The sequence below is a fragment of the Bactrocera latifrons genome, unplaced genomic scaffold, assembly GCF_001853355.1.
Source record: "Bactrocera latifrons isolate USDA-ARS-PBARC rearing strain unplaced genomic scaffold, ASM185335v1 scaffold_1, whole genome shotgun sequence".
NCBI lineage: Eukaryota > Metazoa > Arthropoda > Insecta > Diptera > Tephritidae > Bactrocera > Bactrocera latifrons.
Window position 1 is genome coordinate 5038735 of NW_017534407.1, and position 22566 is coordinate 5061300.

General features: G+C 35.3%; 1 protein-coding gene across 1 annotated transcript in view; it reads right to left on the minus strand.

Moving 5' to 3' along the window:
- Positions 1-454, minus strand: part of LOC108965443 (proton-coupled amino acid transporter-like protein CG1139) — a 76384-nt gene extending 75930 nt beyond the window's left edge. Inside the window, exon 1 of the mRNA XM_018927876.1 lies at positions 87-454. Coding sequence (XP_018783421.1) covers positions 87-149 — 63 coding nt within the window. The 5' untranslated portion in view covers positions 150-454. The remainder of the gene's footprint in view (positions 1-86) is intronic.
- Between the last annotated feature and the right edge of the window lie 22112 nt (positions 455-22566).

Consider the following 22566-nt stretch of genomic DNA (forward strand, 5'->3'; position numbering starts at 1 on the left):
AATTTAATTTTTATATGTACATATTTATATTTTTATAATTATAGGCAAAAATTCTACATACATATAAAAAAAAATTTCTGACTTACATTTCCCGCACCTGCAGTGCCATTAGTTGAGCCATTATGCGGCTTCGCTGCGACCACAGTCATCTTGGAAGTCACCAAAAAGTTTATTCAACTCGCGTATTAAAATTTCATGCAAAACAAAAAAGCACAACAACAAAAAATGCGCAACAAATGCAATTAGCACAATTTTTATAAACAAATGCGAAAATTTATATAAACAAATGCGAATTTAGGAACCGCGCGGTTTATAGAAACAATTCTCAAACGTGTTTCTTTTTTGTCCACAGACACTTTTATTGCAGTTCTAACGTTTTTTGTTCTTTTGTGTTTGTTACTGCTTTTTGTCGTAACCGCTTGGCAGTTATGCAGTATTTTGTGTTGCTTATTGTTTGCACTGCAAATGTAGAATAAATTTAATTTCTAGCCGATTTTGCAAGCACGCCTTCCCACTGCGCATTCCACTCAAACTCCTAAGAAACAGAGCACAAAAAAAATAAAAACAACCGAAAAAAGAACAGCAAGCACACAAAATAACAATTACGAAAAATTATAAAACAATAAAATCAGCGCGTGTAAACTAAAGCAGTTAGCAAAAACTTTAAGCCAACAACAAAGCATTAGCACTCACTCACTTGGCCACTCAGTCACTCACTTCACTTGGGCTTGAGCACCTGTGCTGAGAGGCGCGCTGCTGCTGCCAGCTTCGCTCCACAACTGCAACTTCACTCACATGTCGACAAGTACACGCTCGTGCTTGGTTAAGTGGTTGTTGAAATGTAACCGTAATTGCGGCAATTAAGCTTTTGCGGCTTGGGAGTTAATTTGCGCTTTGTTTGCAGTTAACGCCACGTTTCTCAGCTCATTTAATTTAATCGCAAAGTTCCGAACGATCAGCACCTAGAGCTAGTACTCGCCAATCAGTTACCTCGAGTTGTTACTACTTCACTCAAAGCTCAGTGTGTAAATGAGTGTGTGTGTGTGTGTGTTGGAGTAAAAGATTGTGACTTCCAGGTAACACAATTGCGTGTAGGCATTTTTCGTTGATGATAAGCAAATTTCATAATATGCACTTGAGTGCACAGAATCTGATAAGATTCAGCAGCTGTTTAGATTAGCTTGAGTATGTATTTGTCTGTTAAAACGTTGCGGTCCGGTAGTAGCTACTACTATGGCGATTATGTCGAAAAAGTGTTCAAGATTTTATGTCGAAAGATAACATAGCAAACAAAAAACTTTTCAGCTTTCTGCTGCAGGCGCCACCATCACTTCACTGATAATTTCATAAAGAACCATTAAAAAAAAGAAAACCCGTTAACTTCGGCTACACTAAAGCTATAATTAACGCTTTACAAATACAAACGTTTCGTTAGAAGAGCTTGATTCAGATCGTTCGATTTGTATGACTGCTATGCATAAAACCTGTTCAAGGAAAGTCCGGAATAATTGAAGTCATGGAAAAGTTTCTGATATTCGTTAGCTGTGCTCTTGAATACATATAATACAATTTCCATTTTTAGTTAATATGAAAACACCCCAGAAGCACTAGATTAGTTATATTCTCATGTCTTCAATGGTACTTGATTTATATATTGTAAAGTAAAAGTTCCGGATTGCGAAAAGAATGCAATGCGTCTTCCAGACGCTATTTCTAAGAAAGATACAATTTATTTTTTAAGATAAGCGATTTTTATTACGATGCTCAGCGATTTGGAGGCAGCTCATTGGACTAACACTTTTTATTAAACGTACCTGCAAACTGATAGCATCTATCAGACAAAGGGAGGGAGCTTAGCTAACAATGCCTTTATCACAAAATTTTCCACATACCAAAGCGAATAGAGAGATAAGCACGTGTGATCCAAGTAGAGATACTTTTTTTAATAGCCTCTTTATGACAGATCACGCGTGAGTCATGTAAAGCTGTCATGTTATTTTTGTTTAGTATTGTTTGGCATTTCATCATGGAAAAAATTACGCCTGAACAACGTTTATAAATCGTTCAACTTTATTACGAAAATTCACGTTTTGTAAAGAATGTGTTTCGCGCGCTTCGCTCAACTTATAGTCAATATAATCGGCCGACTGAGCGTATTATGTATTCGCAGCTCATCACTCATCTTGAGATGATCCAATTCATTATTGGATAATATGAACAAAATGTAATAGCACAAAGACCGTGGAGAGTCGATTCGGCGCCGGCCGCAACTCGAACTGGCGTATGAAACGACTTGGCGTCGAGATCTTAAATTAAAAACTTACAAAATTCATCTTGTGCAAGAACTGATGCCGCTCGATGAGCTCTTAAAAAGTTCTAGAAAGATCCGACGTTTACGAACCAAATTTTGTGCAGCGATGAGGCCCGCTTCTGGCTAAATGGGTATGTAAATTAACAAAATTGCCACATTTGGGTCGAAGAGCAACCTGAAAAGATTCTTTAACTGCCATTTCATCCAGAGAAAAAAAAACGGTTTGGTGTTGGTATCGCATCAATAAATGGATTTTTTGAGGGAGCACTTCGGTACGCAGAAAATCTCACGTTTTGGGTCGGGCGATTGACGACCAAGATAGATGATATCACACCGTTAGACTTTTTCTTGTGGGGATATGTAATGTCTAAAGTCTATGCGGACAATTCTGCTTCGATTCAGGCCTTGGAGTAAAACATCGCGGGTGTCATTCGTTAGTTACCAGTCGAAATGTTCGAAAGAGCCATGGAAAATTAGACTCATCATCAAATAATAAGAATATTATTTCGAATGATAATAAATATACGCTATTAAATTTGAAGTTTCTGCGATTTTTTCTTTAAAAAGGTATGGAACATCGTACGGAATAAACCTTTATTTGTATACTGTGTTATGTATATCTTCTTAATTTTTGACTAGATTAGATGATGAGCGATATAAGAATTTTATAAAGAAACGGACAGAGTTGTAACAATATTATGCTCTATATGAGCTGAAAATTCTTTCAAGTAATCTCCATCTGGAGTTAAAATTTCTGGTAACGGTCTTCCAAACTGTCTGTGTCCAGCGAGAGACTTTTTAGTGTGCGAATGAGGAAAAAGGAAATAATAATTTATTGACATAACATATGGGCATTTGGTAAGTTCTTTAATTATCGGTGTATCACAAACTGCAAGAATCGAAGTTTTTTATACAAATTTAATTTGTAAGGAAGACATTTTATACTCTTGCAAATCGCCAGAATCAAAGCTAGGGAATTACTTTAAGGTGTAAAACGTCAACCAGAGGATCAAAATCCTAGCAATTTTAAATATATGTACATATACTTTATATAACTCCCATACTGACAGACAGACATATAAAATTTCTTAGAAAAACGGAAATCATTATAATTATGCTGTATATGGAAGTTTGGGTGGTATCGACCGGTTTTTACCTATTAACTATTAACCACATACTAAAAAAAAATTACATGTGTTTCATTAAGGTACCTTACATACAATCACCAATCAGCCGGATGTTCGAAAATCCTAATATCTGTTATTACATAAAAAATATTTCCATACAAGGTTTTAATTATGATAGATCAGTTTATATGGCAGCTATATTATCAAGTGATCTGATATCAGCAGTGCCGGCAAATGAGCAGCTTCTGGAAGAGAATAGAACATGTGTAAATTTGAGGACGATATCTCAAAAACGGCTCACGTATATACATATAGGCAGACGGACGTGGGTAAATCGACTCAGCTCAACATGCTAATCTTTTACTCAACTCCTTTTTTTTAAAAAATCGTAGCAAACTTAATACAAACTGTTCAGGGTATATTAGTCTTGGCTTAAATATGAACAGGGAATGGATTTAAAAATTGTTTAGTTAAAAAAATTTCGATTGTAAGGGAAAAGTTAAAATGTTGGGCAAATTCAAGGTCAATTAAAGACCAGATTGACTATGTCAAAGTTCACAACCAGCTCGCACTTAAGCACTTACATATGTGTGTATATTACAAGTGCATATACATATGTATACCATGCATATTAGTTTACAATAACAACCGACTAACAGGCCATCTCCACACGTAGATCAACATCCGGAAGTGGAGCCCTTGAATTAGAGCGATAACACTGGACTAACTCGTTCTACGCACAAAACAAATTTGTTAGGGTCACCCACATCCTAAATGAGCTGCACGCACACACAGACAAATACACACACCTACATGAGTGTATTATGCGGAATTTGTGCCAGTTTCCGAAACGAAAATGTAAACTAAAAAGTGTTTTTGCAAATTTACTAAATTGAATTAAATGTGAAGAGCAGCGACGCACAACACAAACGATCTACGTGAAGCGCACATATACAGCATGTGTTTGCGTGTGTGTGCGCTTTTATCACTGAATTGAATCTAGTTGCAACGTTTGAGTCTACAATTCATTTGAAATCACGTCGCATCGCATTTCAGCAGGTATAATGATATAATTTTCAGATAGAAGCCGGCAAATGATCTCACAATACAACTTTTATGACACGATTTGCCATAATCAAATATGCTAATCTGCGCTAGAACCGTGTAAATATTGATGTGAAAACTATTGAGGAATATATATTACACCTTCGAAGTAGTTCATTATACCCTGATTAAGTTTGTCACGAAGTTTGTAACACCTAGAAGGAAGCGTCGGAGACCCTATAAAGTATATATATAAATGATCAGTATGTTGAGCTGAGTCGATTTAGCCATGTCCGTCTGTCTGTATATATACGAACTAGTCCCTGAGTTTTTAAGATATCGTTTGGAAATTTTTTAAACGTCATTTTCTTTTCAAGAAGCTGCTCATTTGTCGGAACTGCCGATATCGGACCACTATAACATAAAGCTGCCATACAAACCGAAATATCAGAATCAAGGGCTTGTATGGAAAACTTTCGCATTTGACGTGTTATCTTCACGAAATTTGGCATGGAATACTGCTTACAGTAATAACATTATCTCCGACAAAATTGTTCAGAGCGGATTACTATAGCATATAGCTGCCATACAAACTGAACACATAGTGCCTAACATAAATACACCTGTGAAGACTATTTAGCTTCGGTGCAACCGAAGTTAACGTTTTTTCTTGTTTTAAATTAAAATACACAACTTAAAATGAAATATTTCTTGAAACTTTCCGAGACCGATGATCGTGGTTTCAAATGCCGACAGAGAGAATATTTACTACAAGTTTGAATTAAAAAGTTTGATTTATTGAATGGCAGGAAGAGTTGTTGTCAGGAACTTTAACTCAGCTACAGTTTGAGGCTTCCTAACTCATGATGATTAGCTTCTTTGAGCTTCAGTCTCAATAGCTTCGAAATGGGAACAAGTAGCAGACTTTATGTAGTTCCCCACTGGACTATTGTGTCTCAGACCAGTTTAGCAAGCGTTGGTCAACTACCAGCAGCCGTGCAGTCGCAAGATCCTGATGGCCCAGGGTAAATCTTAAAAAATTCTTAGCTCTCAGCAAAGTGCATTGTTTAATGATTGCAGGAGTTCTAACTGGATACTGTCTGATCGAGCTTCATGCGATAAGACTGTACATCTTGCATCAGCTGTTTGGAAGAAGACGAAACAAAACCATCTCAACACTTTTTTATCGTATGTCCCGCTTTTCCCAGCTCTCGAATCTCGAATCTCAAAAGGGAAATAGAAGTAAACAAATTTGTGGTTCGTTTTTCCGATAACTGATGTCCAATTACAACAGTTTTTCCTTTTGCTTCACAAAGGACTAGACAAAACAGTTTAAGCGTGATTCCTCACCAACCTGACAGATCAGCCATCTAATCTAGTAATTGGCCCTAAAAGCGTTGTAAAACACTGAAAATGTATATTTTTTGCACCAGTCTTCACTCCTGCTCTCAAACTAAAAGTAATAGTTCTGTCAAGATATTCATTTCTGCTTATTCAACTCTAAATATTTTCCTACAAATCTCAGATTTTAAGCATAAAGTTTCATAGAAGCCTAAAAAATTCGAAATTATCCATCTTTTGAATTCTGATTTGCCAAATCCACAAGGTTTAATCAGCATCATTTCTGTCATGCGGTGCCTGTTCTTTATTATTTTTCTCATTGTTGAATTACACAATGACGACGTAACCAAAAAACCTTTCAATCATAATAAAGTCACCGAAATTGTAGCGCTTTATTAGTTGGCGTTGATGGTCCTCTATTGAAATAATTTGGGGGCACGCAATTTCACTATGCATATCAGTGAACTATGTATAGATATTTGTCGATGTGGAACTTCATACGTTAACTTTTAAATTAGTGCTTAGGCGAGGAAAAAAACAACATTTTACGTATTTTATAATTTTTATTAAAGCCTTCGAAATAAACCAATACAAGATTCTCAACGCTTAATGGGTCAGTAGGGTAATCCGGAAAGTTTTTTGAATTTTTTTTTTTTTTTTTTTCATAGAAATTTTATTCTACAACAGAACTTTTTTCACATATCGTGAATAATTTTTTTCGGAAAGACATCTGTCGGAGAAATTGCTGGGGGAACGAGATGTTTTTTTTTACTGTCGGACACGATTTCTCATATGTGGATCATCTGAAATACAAAAACCCAATTTATTCTTAAAAAGTATGTGAATGGTTATCGTCCCTACTAGAATCATGAAAAAATGTAAATAAATGAAAAAGTAACGTTTTTTTTTTAATTTTGTCCCATATTTTTTTTCATAAATTTTGTCATAACATTGTCATGAATTACAAAAAATATAGGGACGATAACCCAGCGTTTTGTGAACAGTAAAAAAATTAGAAAATCGGTTGAACAGTTTGACCGCAATCATATCCGCCAGTTTAAAAAAAGTCTAAGGGTATAAGTCAACAGAAAATGCAAAAACAAATCTAATCGGTAAATTTTTTTCTGTGAGTTGGTAGTGGTACTGTCAGTGATATCTGTGCCAAATTTTACGTCAAACTATTCATTAGTGTTTGAGATACGCGTCCTTTTGCGAGGCTCTAAAAGTAGTTCTTCGATTTTACTATGTCGCAATTTATTGAACAAAGAAGTCCAATTCATACTGCAACGAGAGACAATTACTTTGAACGAGATGAAATGGAATTCAGTTTGGATGACCTTCGAAGCGATGATGATGATTCTCGGTATGAGTTTATTTTCGGAGCACTATTCGTTAGTAAGTTAGACAACTGCGACATCATATTAAAAATCACGTAATAATAAGGTTCGATGAATGTAGGATCCTTAGCTACGTTGTCAAGCGTATCTTTTGCTACCGGTACTCGTTTTCATATTTGAATAATATTCATTCCATTTGGTACTTACTCAAATTATAAGTAATCAAAGTAGACTAGTCTAGCAACGATACGCTTCATATTAAATCATTAACCAAAATGAATATTGTCAAAATGTCAATTTCTTTAACAAATTGATAGATTTGATTAGTACATTGTATATAGTAGAGATTGTTCTCTTCATTAACCCATTATATTTCGTTACTATCACAATTGTTTAAATTTAAAAAGTGTTCCCTCTTGATTTTCTCTTTAACCTCTTTATATGAGCCAAGTAACGGGTCTGCTATGATCGCAGACTTTTACTGCCAAGCTTTCCTTGTTTCGCCGGGGAATAGTTAGTCGCTCGCGCATCTTTCGTTTGACAAGATAATTGTCAGTTTCGAAATCCGAACCTCGCATTGTGTGCAAGTTTAGGATTCAAGAAGCATATATTTCGTCAATAACAACGACATTGATGTGGTTCTAGGTCAGATTTGGATCTTGAGATCAAGTAACTTGTTCCAGATATTTTCTATTTACAGAACCATAGCGCAGTCTTTCAGTGTTCGAAGGTTTTTGAAAAGAGACAAAGAGAAGAAATTATCATCAATTTTGATGTGATGACAGCAACACTAATAACTTCTCTTCAAGTACTCAAAATAATCTTTCAGCACTTTAACACTTCATCATTCATCAGATCGCAGGCGAATAGCGGCGAGTATTAAAGATGACGTTAATTTGCAACAGAGATTGGGAGTACTTACGATGAACCTTATCACAATCCGTCACCAATTGAACTTATGTCTGCTGTAACAGTCAACTTAGTCATGTCTGTCTGTCTTTCCGTCTGTATATACGTGAACTGATACCTTAGTTCTTCACAAGTCAATGTAGTGAGATGCCTGATCAAATATCTCATCTGCAGATGGCGTGCCCCACAACTATGGAGGCTAGCCTTACTGATAGCGATCACTAAATCTCTTGTGATCAATCTTGAGCCGATCCATTTCCCGATGGTGGCTCAGCGCTGGCCAAACTTTCGCGAATCCCCGCTATCTAGTAATTGAACACAAGAGGATACAAGAGCACCGGTCCGCTCCCGTTCTACCGGTAACCTTGACTTTGACCAACCCTGAACGCAATAAGATCAAGGTTATTATCGCCACTCTGCTATCTGAAATGAATGGTCACTTCTCTGGAGGAGGCTGCACTCCGGAGCAGTAAATATATTGCTATCCTTTCTCCCAAGTTTTGACCAATGCGTAAGGAACCTCAATGCTCCTCTTGGTGCAACAACTTCTTCTCACCCATAACTCATTTGCCGGTATATGGCCAGAGAAGGCGCCGCCAGCATGTCAAGCGATCCGGTATAAAGTGAAAATGTGTGAGGATATCGGTGATAACAAGTTCGGTGCAGGTTTCAGCCCTTGTCTCAAAAGAAAACACCGTTTATATATAAACATTTTACCTGAATCTGTTGAGTAATACTGTAAGACTATACTTACGTAAGTAAGTAAATAGAATTTCATTACCACAAATCACTCTTAAATTTATTACGCTTTTGAAATATATGGCGTGGCATGAATACAAAATAATAATAGCAATATTCACAGTCGTTGACACGCCCAACATTGTCTCGCTTTACGCCTACAACTTGACACCGCACCGCAAGGAGAGCATTTGCGCAAGCGAAAATAAAATTATAAAACTTTTTATTACTGTTTGTTTTTTCGTATCCAAAATTAACATAACTGTAATAGAACAAATACTTGGCAATCATTCAATTAAAGTGGCTTATAAATGAAATTCTCCCTCCAACCCCCTGTCAATTTAAAGCGGCAACTCGCCCACCGGCGCTCATTGGCTCTTGACATTTTTAGGTGGCGTGAGTTCGCTTAAGCTGCACTTAATTTTGGACTATTTCGCTAGTTTAGCATCCCCTGTGTAAGCTAACTAACTATACTTTATATGTCTGTATTATATTTTTGTGCGTGAGCGTTTTGTTGTCATAAACGGCGCATAAAGTGACCACCCACCCACCTTCATCGCAAAGCGAATTCTCACAGCCGAGACGGTGCTACGCGGCGTATGAGTGCGCTACGCTACGCACACACACACACTCATATGCAGATAATTCAACACTAATTTATTCGTCGTTGTCAATATTTCTCATTGCAAAATTTGTTTGCTGCCATTATTTTGTCACATACAAATTTTTCAGGGTTTGACTTTTTAATATTTTGTTGTAAGCTAGGCATTCCATGGGGATCATGCCTGGCATTCGAGGTCTCACGCCAGTTGATTGTCACGTTCATTATCGCTCATTTGTTTAGCAGTTCTATTTATTCGTTCATTTTTTCTTTTTAACTGAGAAAAGCATTTCTAGGTACGTGCTCGCGCAAACTGTCATTTACACATGGTTGGGCATTAAGTAAGTAAATTAATTAATTACACTGATTGCATATCATAAATTTCCACTAAATTACCTCACATACATACGCATATATAGGTATGTATACATTCATATGCTGCGTTCATTTGATACTCGTAATATATTATTGTCGCTAATTCAATTCTTACGCTGGCATTAGGGTGGAGCGAAACAATTTTTGAACTTGATCTTGAAAATTTTTAAAGTTTTGTTTATATATATAAATTAGTCAAAGGAAAATATGACACTTAATAAATATACCTTGCTCTATACTATTCAAGAATAATAAACCATCTGATCGGATTTGACCCGGGCTGACAAAAAATTGTCGCATTTTCAAAACTTTTAATACAAATCTTTATTATTGTTTTTAAAGTATACTCCTCCAATTCTAAATTGACTGGTATGGCCCTCAGAGTTTTAGTTTCAGCTCATTTTTTGAGCACCCTTCGATAGATTTTTGGATAGTTTCGACGTCATATTCATATTCGTCACCAGTGATAATGCGTTGAATAAATGCATGTTTTTGCAAAAGGTTCAAGTCTTTTGATACCAGCTTAGCTCTGACATGCTTCATACTCAAAACATTAACCAAACGTTATTTTTGCAAACGGTTCAGGTCTTTTAGTACGAGTCTAGCCCTGACAAGCTTCATACCCACAAACATTAACCAAATGTGCCTCGATGATATTTTTGAGGTCTTGGCTTCCATGTCCAAATATTAACCAAAATGTGTTGAGTCGATTCAAAGAGATGTTGAGATTATCCGCCATCTTTCTGATTTCAACACACGCAATATATCTTATACTTTTTCGATGTTATCGTCATTAACATAGGTGGAGGCACGACTGACATGAGACGAGTTTTCCATGACTCCACGACTTCCCCTGAATGCTTTGTGCTAATCAAATTCTCATTAATAACTAGACTCCCCAAAACTCACTTCAGCTTTTCAGTAAATCCATAGTCGCGACACACAAAATTTTGATCAAACTCGTTGCTTAGCTCTCTTTTCATAAACAAAACAACAAAAAAAATTCGCAGACACAAAATTTGACATATGGAAGCCAAGTATTCATAAGAACATAAAAAAGGTTGTGCCAATCTAGCAAAAATATTGTATCGATTCGGCTTGCACGCGCAGTTTAAATGAACCAGTCCGAGTCAAATTTGATTAGATGGTACAGGCTATTTTTTATACAACCCTTTTATTTTAAGCTACATGCTAACATCATATTTTTTTATACCATGTTGAGAAAGTACTTTATAAGAGCAGCCATATATTTCCACTCCACCTTAATGCAATAGGCATGTTTCAGTGTGGGAAATCATTAAGAGTTTTTCGCACGGAGTAAAAATAGAAAAAATATGATGAATGCCTTTAAATATTTTAAAAAGACATTTTTCTAACTCGAAATTTTCTAGAAAGTTCATTAAAACATTTCCAAGTTTTAGGAGCAATAGAAAAGCACCTGTTTTCGAAGTGGGTACGAATCACTCTTCACTATTCAGTTTTCAATAAGAGAGCTACAAAAGTATTTTTTTTAAATGACATTTCATGAGAAAACACATTCGACTCTTTGTTGGATATTATATATTTCCTTGATGAAATGGCTAACTTTGCTAAAAAGAAATGTCACAAGAGCGGGAAAATTTTGACGTTGTTTGCTGTCCCTATCGGGATTGTAAAGACCGCGTTATCCGTTTGAGAAGTATATAAAAACACTTTCTAAGGAATGACTTGATTGCAGTCGCCTATAATTATGCAATAAACACTAAACTAAATAGAGAAAGTAGTATTTCGCAACTCAATTAGCAAATAGTCGACTGCAATATTTTGATATACTTGCATATAAATATAAGTATATACATACGTAGGTTGCTTTCGATATTTCGGGATTTGGTAAAGCTAGTGTTGCAATCGGGCAACTCACAACTCTATCGTAAGGTTTGACATTTTCGATGTTACACTATACATACACATAACGGTTTAACATACGAGCGCTATTTGTCTTTCTAGTTACTTAAAGTATCCGACCAAAATGGAATTTAACCGCGAATATTTTCTTGCGATTGTCTTTTAAAACTTTCGACGCCGATTATTTCAGCAAAAGTGAAACGATGAACTTAGTTAAATTTTTGGCGATGAAGCTTCACCAAAAAGTAGTGTTTATCGACGCTATGGTCGAAAACAAATCATTAATGGGATCAGCATACATTCAATGATGCATGAACATTTTATTGTTGAATTTTTTCACGTCTGATACCACACAATTTGCCGTTTCCTCAAACAAAGGCTCGTGTCGATTGGACAAGAAATTTAAAAAAAATACAATGACGGTGCTTCGAAACAGTAATTTCTGTGTTGCACACAACCATTTGTTTGCCAGTTATCTTTCAGGAAATCAGGAAAACCAACCACCAAAGATAGACCACTCTTCACACGACAATACGAGCTCTCACACATCGACCGAAACAACTGCAATTTTGAGCATTTAAAAAGTCACGTTGATGAGTAATCCACCGTTAAGTCTTGATTTGGGACCAAATACCTTCTTTTCATGCCCGTGCGAAAAAATAAGCGAAAAGGTCCACGGTTTTCGCCCGAAGGGCCGGTTGATGCGCTGAAAACGCATATTTTAATTAAACTTGAATCAAAATGCCAAAGTGTTTCGAAAATTGGTTCAAACGCAAACAAAAGTCTATATCATCACCTGAAATGCAAAATAACGTAAAAACATTTTAGGAAATTTACAGTGGCATGATTCATTCATAACGAAATAAATTGGAACATGAGCGAAAAAAATTTTAATATTGGTTAAAATTGGTTTATATCTGAGCGCAGAGCTTAAAAATATTGAATATATGTAATATTATGTCTGTAATTTGAAGTAGTGAAGCGTAACCGATAAGACACTCAATTTCGAATTTTTTGATGATACGTTATTTTGCATTTCAGGTGATGATATGTATATCTAAAGGAAGAATATTTGGAATAAAGCGATTTTCGATAATTAATATTTGTTTTTGTTCTCTAATTCCGAAACCAACGTATAATACATTAGAAATCGTAATATTTATAACAGTTTGACTTACTACCTTTAATACCCTAAACAGGGCATATTAATTTGCCATGAAATTTGTAACATCCAGAAGAGCTGTCTGATACTTTATCAAATATACATACATATATATAAATGATCAGCGTTACCAGCTGAGTCCATTTTTCTGTATTTACCCGAGCTAGTCTCTCAGTATTTGAGATATCAATCTGAAATTTTGCACACGTTCTTTTGTCTCTAAGCACCACCACCGATGTTAGACCCTTATAGCACACATCTGTTTTCAAAAAAGATATCTTCACGAAATTTAGCATAGATTATTGTCGACCACAACGCTATAATCTTCGAAAAAAATGTTTATCTCGTACTATTGTAGCATATGCCATTCAAAATGGCCGATAAAATGAAAGAACATAAATATAAAATAGATAAAGACCTAACTTTTATAAAAGAAGATGAAAGGTTGGTAATATGGCAGTATTCAATCTATACTAATAAGTAAGTCTCTGCTGTTCGATGTTATTTTAGGTTAGGCAGGCTAATGAGTCACGGATAGACCAATTTTATTTCTTTGCGATAAAAAATGGAGTTCAGTTAGGGGATGTATAAGAAGAGGTCATCCCTTAGAACGCCTGTGCTTGACGCGAATTTCAATTGACTCTGTGGCTTCATTATACCGATACCGTTTCCAATGGCTTATACCAGACGCTTAAAGCGTAGCCTTTTCAGTGCGAAACAAATTCAGAAGAGATTCTCCATTGTTCCTCCAGTGCCTTGCTCTTGACTTTTACTGCAGTCTTCTCGATCTGTCAGCCCCATTCTGCAGGCATGTTTCGCCACCAGACAGTAATCAGTGAGTATTCATCTCATGTTTTTACAGTTCCTTCTATCGAGTGTTGAGGATCGAGAGGAATTTTGTGTACTTTCGGTCTACCGTTTTGCACATGACTTTTGCAGTTTTACACTTACTACACTACGTTCGTTCCAGCAACTTCTTCCTCCATTCTCCAGCCAGAAATGTTTAGTGTGTTGCACCCAATCATCATTAATATCTACTATGTTTACTTTGGACCTTCCTTTCCAGTTGAAAACTTGTACCATGTAGTCGATGCTTACCAAACCGCCATTACCCACCGAGATTTGTCCGAAGGTTCTAAGGTAGAGCAGAATTGGCCTCAAAATATTTAAATGGTAATATTTTAAGATTTCCCTATCGAAAAAAGAGTTGGCATTTATTATGTTTATCGATGTTTGATCGATTCTTGAACTTTATTTATTCGAACATATTCATTTCATTTTATATTTTATAATGACTTCGATTAATTTAGCTTTCTTCTTCTGACCTGGTATTAAATTTTTTTGAACTGTTGTCGTATTTCCTAAAACTATTCATTTCATCCGTTGGTTTGTTTGCCTTTTGGACTTTTAATGGAGTACGTTGAAGGCTGATGAAAACAATTATATTTGCATACATACCATTCTTCATCACTTCTAGCAACTCAAGTCGCTTCGAATCATTAGGATTGATTCCGAAAGGTTATTTTACCTCAATTGATATGCCAATGGTTTTCAACTGATTTTCAGGTAGTTATCTAAAAACAATGTAGATGCAGTTTGGAATATGTTTGAATATTGTCACTCAATTTAGATCGCTCAAGCAGGCTTGCTTTAGGCAGTCTAACTTTCCATTCAAGTAAAACGTTTTATTCAAAATTTTTATGCACTAAGGCATGACCAATTAATATCCGTTTTGTGACATTAATATTCTGATATATAATCATACAAAAACTCCGTCCTCATTCGGTTGTGAAATTAAAAGCCAATTTGTTTATAACTAAGACCTGTTATCTAAGTAAGTGAGTCACTTAAAATTAATGTGTCAACTAATATTAGTGATTATTCGACCGTATCGAGTAAACAAGTCCCACAATAACACAATTAGCATGCCTAAATGATATATTATATATATATATATATAGAGTATGTATGTATATAAATTAGTTTATATCCACATTCGATGTAACAAATATTTGCCGTTATTATTATTTAATGTAGTTAATTGCTTCATAAGCTTAATAACGTTTACCGTGCTAAGGCCTTAAAAATATTTCCATGCGCGATCGACGTCACAGAGAAGTGCTAAATCCAAAGATATGTGGTCAGCACCACATTTGTTGACCCAATCAGTTTGAATATGTTGAATATATGCCTTGTTAAAATCGATTTACTTACAATGGAAAAGAAAAAGTGCAAAATCGTTAAAGCATATTGTTCGTTGCTGATTTCACGGAATCTCATTAACATATCGACAGCGTGATGCTATATCTCTTTCAACGTGATATTTATCCGCTGAAGTAATATTTATTACAGCAACTGGGCTTATAATTGCTGTTTAAACGCTACAATTTTTCAAGTGCGAGAATTCCAGCTCAAATTATATGTTATATATATTATAGAATACTATATGTCATCATCGCATTTCAGCTTAGACATAAACAAATGTGGGATAAGTTTTAATTAGACTGTACTACTAAAGTGAGGGTAGTTTGATTCGTCAGTGCCTTTTGATTTGATATTTTTTGCCTAACGTAGGGTTATAATAGACAACTCTGTAGCCAGTCGCCATTTTAGCTTTATTGTTATTACCATGTTATAGTTAGGGGTTTCACATAATCTCATAAAGTTATAACTTATAACCTTGCGAAAACATAGCGTTCAGTGTTGTATTTGCGTAAACTTGTTTTAGTATGCAATCCAACAATAAATTGTTTCAACTAGTATACAAATTTATGATTTTACGATGCTTTAGGTTACGTTTTGAGTGCCCCAAGCATATGAAAATATTTATTGCGAATATTCTAAATAAAAGTTTTTAGAAATAGTATCTTTAAAGTATACGATCTCAAGTCTTAAAATTGTCAAAATCTAGTCCTCAGATACCGAAGATATGAACCAAAGTGCTCTACCGAAAATATTGGTCAATGTGTCAGATTTGTAATTAAAATTCGAAGACAATTCTTTTCTCTGCAATACCTAAACTTTTTGAAGCAATTATAACAGATTCTTCTTCTCAGCACGGTTTTCGTAAATGGAAATCTACAATAGCTAATTTGCTTGAATTTGTATCACATGTATCAACGGGCTTTAGGGAGAATAAGAATACTGATGTTATATACACAGACTTTAGTAAAGCTTTTGATAAAGTAAACCACTCAATTCTTTTGAATAAACTTGATCTTCTTGGGTTTCAACCAATATTTCTAAAAGGGGGTTCTTATCTTAGTAATAGAATTCAACAAGTCATATTTAACGATACTCTTTCCGACATAATCAATGTTCCTTCAGGTGTTCCTCAAGGTAGCCATCTTGGTCCAATTCTGTTCTTGTTATTTATTAGTGACATATCATCTGTTGTTAAGTTTTCAAACGTTTTGTTATATGCTGACGATGTAAAACTTTTTAAATCATTCACCTCAAATAGTGAAAGATGTCAGTTGCAAACAGACTTAAATAACCTAGTTTCTTGGTGTGAAAGAAATGACATGCCATTGAATCTTAAAAAATGTAAAACGATGTGCTTTTCACGTAGATCTGTAGACCCTACTTCATACGTAATACAAAACTTTCGGTTGGGTTGGGAGTAACTATGGACCCCAAACTCTATTTTAATCTTCACACATCTTAAATGGTTTTTAAAGCTAAAGGTGCTCTAAGTTTTGTTAAACATTGGTCTAAAGAATTTAGAGATCCGCTTACCAAAAAAATTCTTTTTACATCTTTGGTGAGGCCTATATTAGAGTATGCTTCCGTGGTATGGCACCCTTGTTATCTAGTTCATTCTGAGAAAAAAGAGTCCGTTCAAAAACAATTTTTACTTTTTGCCTTAAATCATTTGAATTTGGATTCCAGTTTTAATCTTCCCCCTTACACTAACCGTTTAAAGCTTATAAATCTCCCTACAATCGCTAGTCGTAGGGAAATGCTTGGTATAATAATTCTTGTAAAACTCATCAATGGGTCAGCCTGTAGCCCATCTCTCTTGTCTGATATTAATTTTAACATTCCCGCTCGCTCTACCAGGCAGTTTAGACCTTTACTTTTAAAATTTTCTAGAACAAATTTCRARTTAAACGAACCATTCCGCCGTATATGTCACGATTTCAATTCTCATTACAGCACATTTGATCTAACAGATCCTCTCTTTACCATTAAAAAAACTATTTTATCTACTCTTAACAAGTAACATTTAAAAATTATAAACTTTAATCTAATTCTTAATTTTGGCTGGTGGAATTTTTGTTTCTGTAGCTGAGCAGCTTAAGATGGCAACGCTTAAAACTCTCCTGCCTTTTATGACTCGGCTAATTCCGCTCGTTCGCGGATTGCGCCACTCGCGTTGGTTGGGCGGGAGGAGGGTAATCGTTGGGTATTATTATTATTATATATGATGATGGTTGAAGGTGTATATCAAATATAAAGATTTTCGAACTTCTGCTTGACTTTATAAAGCAAATATCGGCCAATATGTGATTTATGTTAGTAAAAGCCAATGAGCGTGATTTTCTAATAACAATGTTTCTTTGTGCCTAAATCGGATAAAATCAGGGAAAACTTGCCTTGACCCATTTAATAATATTAGGATTTTTAAACATCCGGTTGACTTTACTCCTTAAGCATTGGTGATGGTAACTTAATGTGAGTCAGAGAGCAGCTTTTTCTGTTAATAATAAGTCTTCTTCTCTTTTATTGGCATAGACACCGCTTACACTGTTAGAGACGAGCTTACAACAGCTCGCCAATTGTTTCTTCTTTTACCAACTTGGCGACAATTCGAGTACCAGGTCTTTGCAATGTTACCAACAATGCCACTTCCAATATATGCACGCCCTCTCGTTGTAAACAGATGGCATGTTAAAAAAATCTAAGGAAAACCCATACTTACTTACAGCCTTACTTAAAAGTATTACTGATAGCGATTTTACCCTCTGACCTTTTAAATAAAATTTCCTGCAAGTTTGTCTTTTACTTTTTTTCTATAGCTCTTGTCCTCTACGAGATAAATACAAAAAAGTGCGAATTTCGTGGAAAAATCAGGTTTAAAGCCCCGCCGGTGTGACTTTTTTGGAATGTGTTCAATTCTGAGAATATGTGTCTAAAGTCAAGGCGGTGTCATAAAATGCCTCTGAGCTTTAGAAATTTAAAGATAAAAAAAATTACGATTAACGTGTATTTTCAATGGAAAAATTTATCAATGGAAATTAATGTTAATATTAAGGGCACAAATTTTCAGGGAATTTTTTTAGGTTATTTCCAAGGAAATTTCATGAGGGGATTGAAAAAATTAATAATAAAAAAAAAACACACCCTAATATATATAGTATATATATATATAGTATGTAAATGATCAGCTTGACGAGCCGAGTCGATTTAGCCACACCAGTCTGTCTGTATAAACGCCAACTAGCCTCTCAGTTTTTGAGATATTGATATGAAATTTCGCACACATCCTTTTCTTCCCAAAAAGCTGCTTATTTCTTATAACTGCTAATAGGAATTAAGCCCGGGTAGTACCTTCAAATACATAACCATTCAAGTAGCTCACAACTTGTGATCTTAGACAAAATATCCTCTGTGCGTTGGGCTTGGGATCGTAAAACGTAAAAAAACCTAATGACCCCTACGACAATAAAGAAAAAAATACATAAGGCTTGTTAGTTGTATGGGGTCTAGGGCAAGTATTCACCCGAGTTTATTCATTTTAAGCACAAATAAACACCGTTATTTTAAAAACACGCTCTCTTAATTTTATTGAGATAACTCACATATAAGGCAATATATGCGGAAGTTCTAAATCTTTATATATAACCTGACCTTATATCCGTATGGGGGCTAACTTTCTGTACTAACCCGATTCAACCCATTTGTAACGCACAAACATACTAATATCAGGAAAGAATTCTCTCTAAATATCAATCCCAATATCTAACTCGATTATTTTGAGGTCATACAAACAATCCCGTAATCCCAAATATCGTTGGTGAAACTAATAATTTTCTAACCTTTTAATTCCAGCCACAAATGTAAGGTACCGCAACAGCGCGTTGGCCAACAACTTAACCTGTTGCTGGTTTGGCATTTCATTACACATTCCCCAGCACTTGTCCGCAACATTATGACTACTTGTGAGCATTCCGTATCCGTAATTTGATGAAGACCACAAATTCTTCTCATGAATGATACACGCCAAGAGCGACGGCTGGCGGCGCAGGCGCAACTACAAAGCCACAAACAAACTCATATAAATGTAAAGAAATAAAAAAGAAAACAAAAGAGAAACAATTGATTATGCAGCAAATAAGCAAACGGTTAATGATTACGATGCCACCAAATGATGATGAACCAGTGCGCCAAACCATGCCGCCATGTGGACCCGGTATTCATTCAAGTTTTATTTTATGCTGCTGACAGTGTGCACATTGGCAAGTACGGCGCAAAATTACAGGTTTCTACACCCCAGCTTGTGCGCCTCTTCCAGCATTAAAGGCGAGTAAAACTGCAACGCCAAAGAAATACGAGTACCTACACACATCCACACCTACATATATACTCATAGTACTCGTACATGGCAGTTGAAGAAGAAAACGAAAATGCGATGCCCAAAAAGGTACGATGCACCAAAAATTTCGGTTTCGACCCAAAAAAAGGAGTTGAAATCACGAAACGACATTACATTACAACAACAGAAGAGAAGTAAAAATTTAGTAATTTCAATTAAAATTCGGCAACATTTACCGTTGCGCATACACCTTAAGTACATGGTATTATTACACTGTGAGAAGGAAACGAAGCTGAGTCTTTATTGCCATGAAATAGATTTAAGGGGTTAGGGGTAATCAGAGGAACGAAAAAATTACAATTTTCAGTATTTTTTTTTTGTATTTTTTTTTTTTTTTTTTGCTATTAAATCGTGCTATTTTACAAAAGTATTATTATAGAATGTGTTGACTTAAAGTCACGAAAATTTAAAAAAAAAAAATTTTATTTCCAAAGTTATAATCCTTTGTGTTGACCCTGTTCCAAAAAACAAAGGTACTTGCGGTGATAACCATAAATCCTTGGAGATTCATCTAAAATCAATCGAACAACAAAAAAAATTAGTTTTACAAATAGATAATACTGGGCCTGATCGAAGGTTTTTTTTCAAAAATAGCATAATGGCGGCCTCACGAAATTTTTTTCTAAAATTTTTGAAAAAAAATCCTTCAACCAGGCCCGAGTTCATTATGTATTCTAAAAGCTGTATAAATTTCATTAAAACCTATTGAGCGGTTTTCGATTTACAGTTGCCACCAGTTCAAAAAGCATAGTTTTGAGAAAAAAGCGTTTAAAATTTCACACTTTGCGCTTTGAAGTGCCCGAGCTCTCTTTGTTATTTGTCGAATCACTCAAAAACTAAATATCGGATAAACGCGAAATTTTCAGAGAAAAATCGGTTTTTGGAAAATTCTGACTACCCCTAACCCCTTAAAAAACTGCCAGCATCGAATAACAACAATAATTATGTAGTACATGAAACGCACTTTATTATTTTTTTCTAGATTTGTACACGAGAGGGGACGAATAAGTATTTAGTCTACTAAAGACAAGCGAACACTCAACCTAGACCCCTTTTTGATCGACCCTCATTTGACTCAGCGATTCTCCAACTTTTTTAACTCGTCTGAGAAGAAAGCCTCTGAGGCGGCAGTAACCTCTTCAGCTGATTGAAAGATCTGTCGCAAAGGAATCTTTAAGTTTGAGAACAAATATTAGTCACACAAGGGCAATTCTGGAGAAAACGATGGCTAAGGAGGCAGTTTGTAACCTAATTCGTACGTTTTGACCGTATCGACGGAGTGCATTTTCTTCAACTAACTACCAGTAGTCTATTGTGCTGTATTGATATATGTTATGTTATCGTGCTCTCTTTGGATCGTTCTTAGCGGGCAAATATTGGCTCCACTTCGAACTCGTCTAAGGATTTTTTGATTTTTGACCGGGAAGCCAAATTAAGGACAAGTGTAGTTGACCTGTAAGCTTAAAGCTTTTCTGCAATTGCTGACTACGTTGAAATTTATATGGTGGTGTCGACAAGGCCATCAAAACCGCATGTCTGTCCATATGTACATTTGATTTCTATATCTTCCCGCAGTTATTCTATAGAACTTCACAGACCTCCTCTATATCTTGTAAGACGCGGACTGTGTCTGGTAGGCAGATGGAAATAGAGGTTTCGAGATCATTTAAGTATTCTTCTGCTTGGAAGATGCTGGCTGCGTTTGATAGGCATATAGAAATAGGAATATGGAGATCTTAGGAATGTGCTCCACCGTCTATTTTAGACCTGACCTACTATAACTCTTCTCCATTCACATATAGAGGGAATCCCCCCAAAGTGTCCATGGACCTTAGGAGTATATAGTCTGACTTACTTATATTTATCTGATTTAGATACCCTTATACTCGTATACGTATACCCTCATACCGCATTATTCCGTCGTGTTGTATTCTATACCAAGTTCAGCTAAAACCACACCTACGAACAGTACCGTCTTTATAATCATTTTTAACTGTTTTATTTTCTATATTTGCATTATATTTAAGTTTATATATCTACATGCATACATACATATATAAGTACACAGATATATTTTATAAAGCAAAGTTTATATGTCGATGCCCCGTCCGTAAGCGCTTTTGACATCAGCAAACATTTTATGACGTTTTCTTAGTCTTCTATTTACATGCAAACAAATTTATGAATTTACCAAATAAAATAAAAACCACTATAGTATATATACATATGTACACATATTATATTTGCTTAACTATATTTTTTTACTCACAATTAAATCACTCATGTGGTGAAATTTTTGGCAACTTAATCTAATCTCACTTGAGTCTGTATGTCAATATGAAAATTTCTGCACACTCATACATGGGTAATATTTAACTCTTTTTACATGCATGCGAAATCTTAGGTACATATGTATATGAGTGGATGTCAATATAGCTCAAATCTTAATACCGGCAACCAGTGGAAAAGAATTTTTTAATAAGCAAATTTTTGAATTTAGGGAAGGGCTAAGTATAGTATTTCTAACCAAATTTCGTGTGAGGAGTTGTTGCGAATGTTGAAAAACGCTTACGGTGATTCATGAATACTAAAAACTTTCCGACCACTAAAATTCAAAAATGACATATATAAGTAGTCCAGTAGGACTGCTAACTGGAACTGAAGTGGAGACTATGAAACATCTTCTATACGAATGCAATCGCAACTGTCGGTAGAGGATTTCTTCACGACGTTTCGCAGATTGCACAGATAAAACTTTTTGTGCTCACTAACTTCATCAAAATCACGGGGTTTTACAGAGATGAGACAATAGAGTGATGGAAATTAGTCCTGGTGGTTTCACAATGGGTCACCTAAAGGCCTAGGTGCATTGTCAGACAGTCACTCTACCTATCCTACCTTTGAGTTGGTATATTCGAAAAAAAGTAAATTTTATACCATTAGAACGCTTCGATCTACTAAAAGTATGATTTAAGAAATTTGTTATGTTGTGAGGTTAACTCAAGCAGGTAAAAAAGGAGTGACAGTCGCAGTTTGAATTTTCTATCTGTTTTATCTACTAAGAATTTGCAATTCTACGTATACTAATATTTGGCAGTTATTAATATGCTCTCGTACACCCAGTCGCTAGAAATTAATA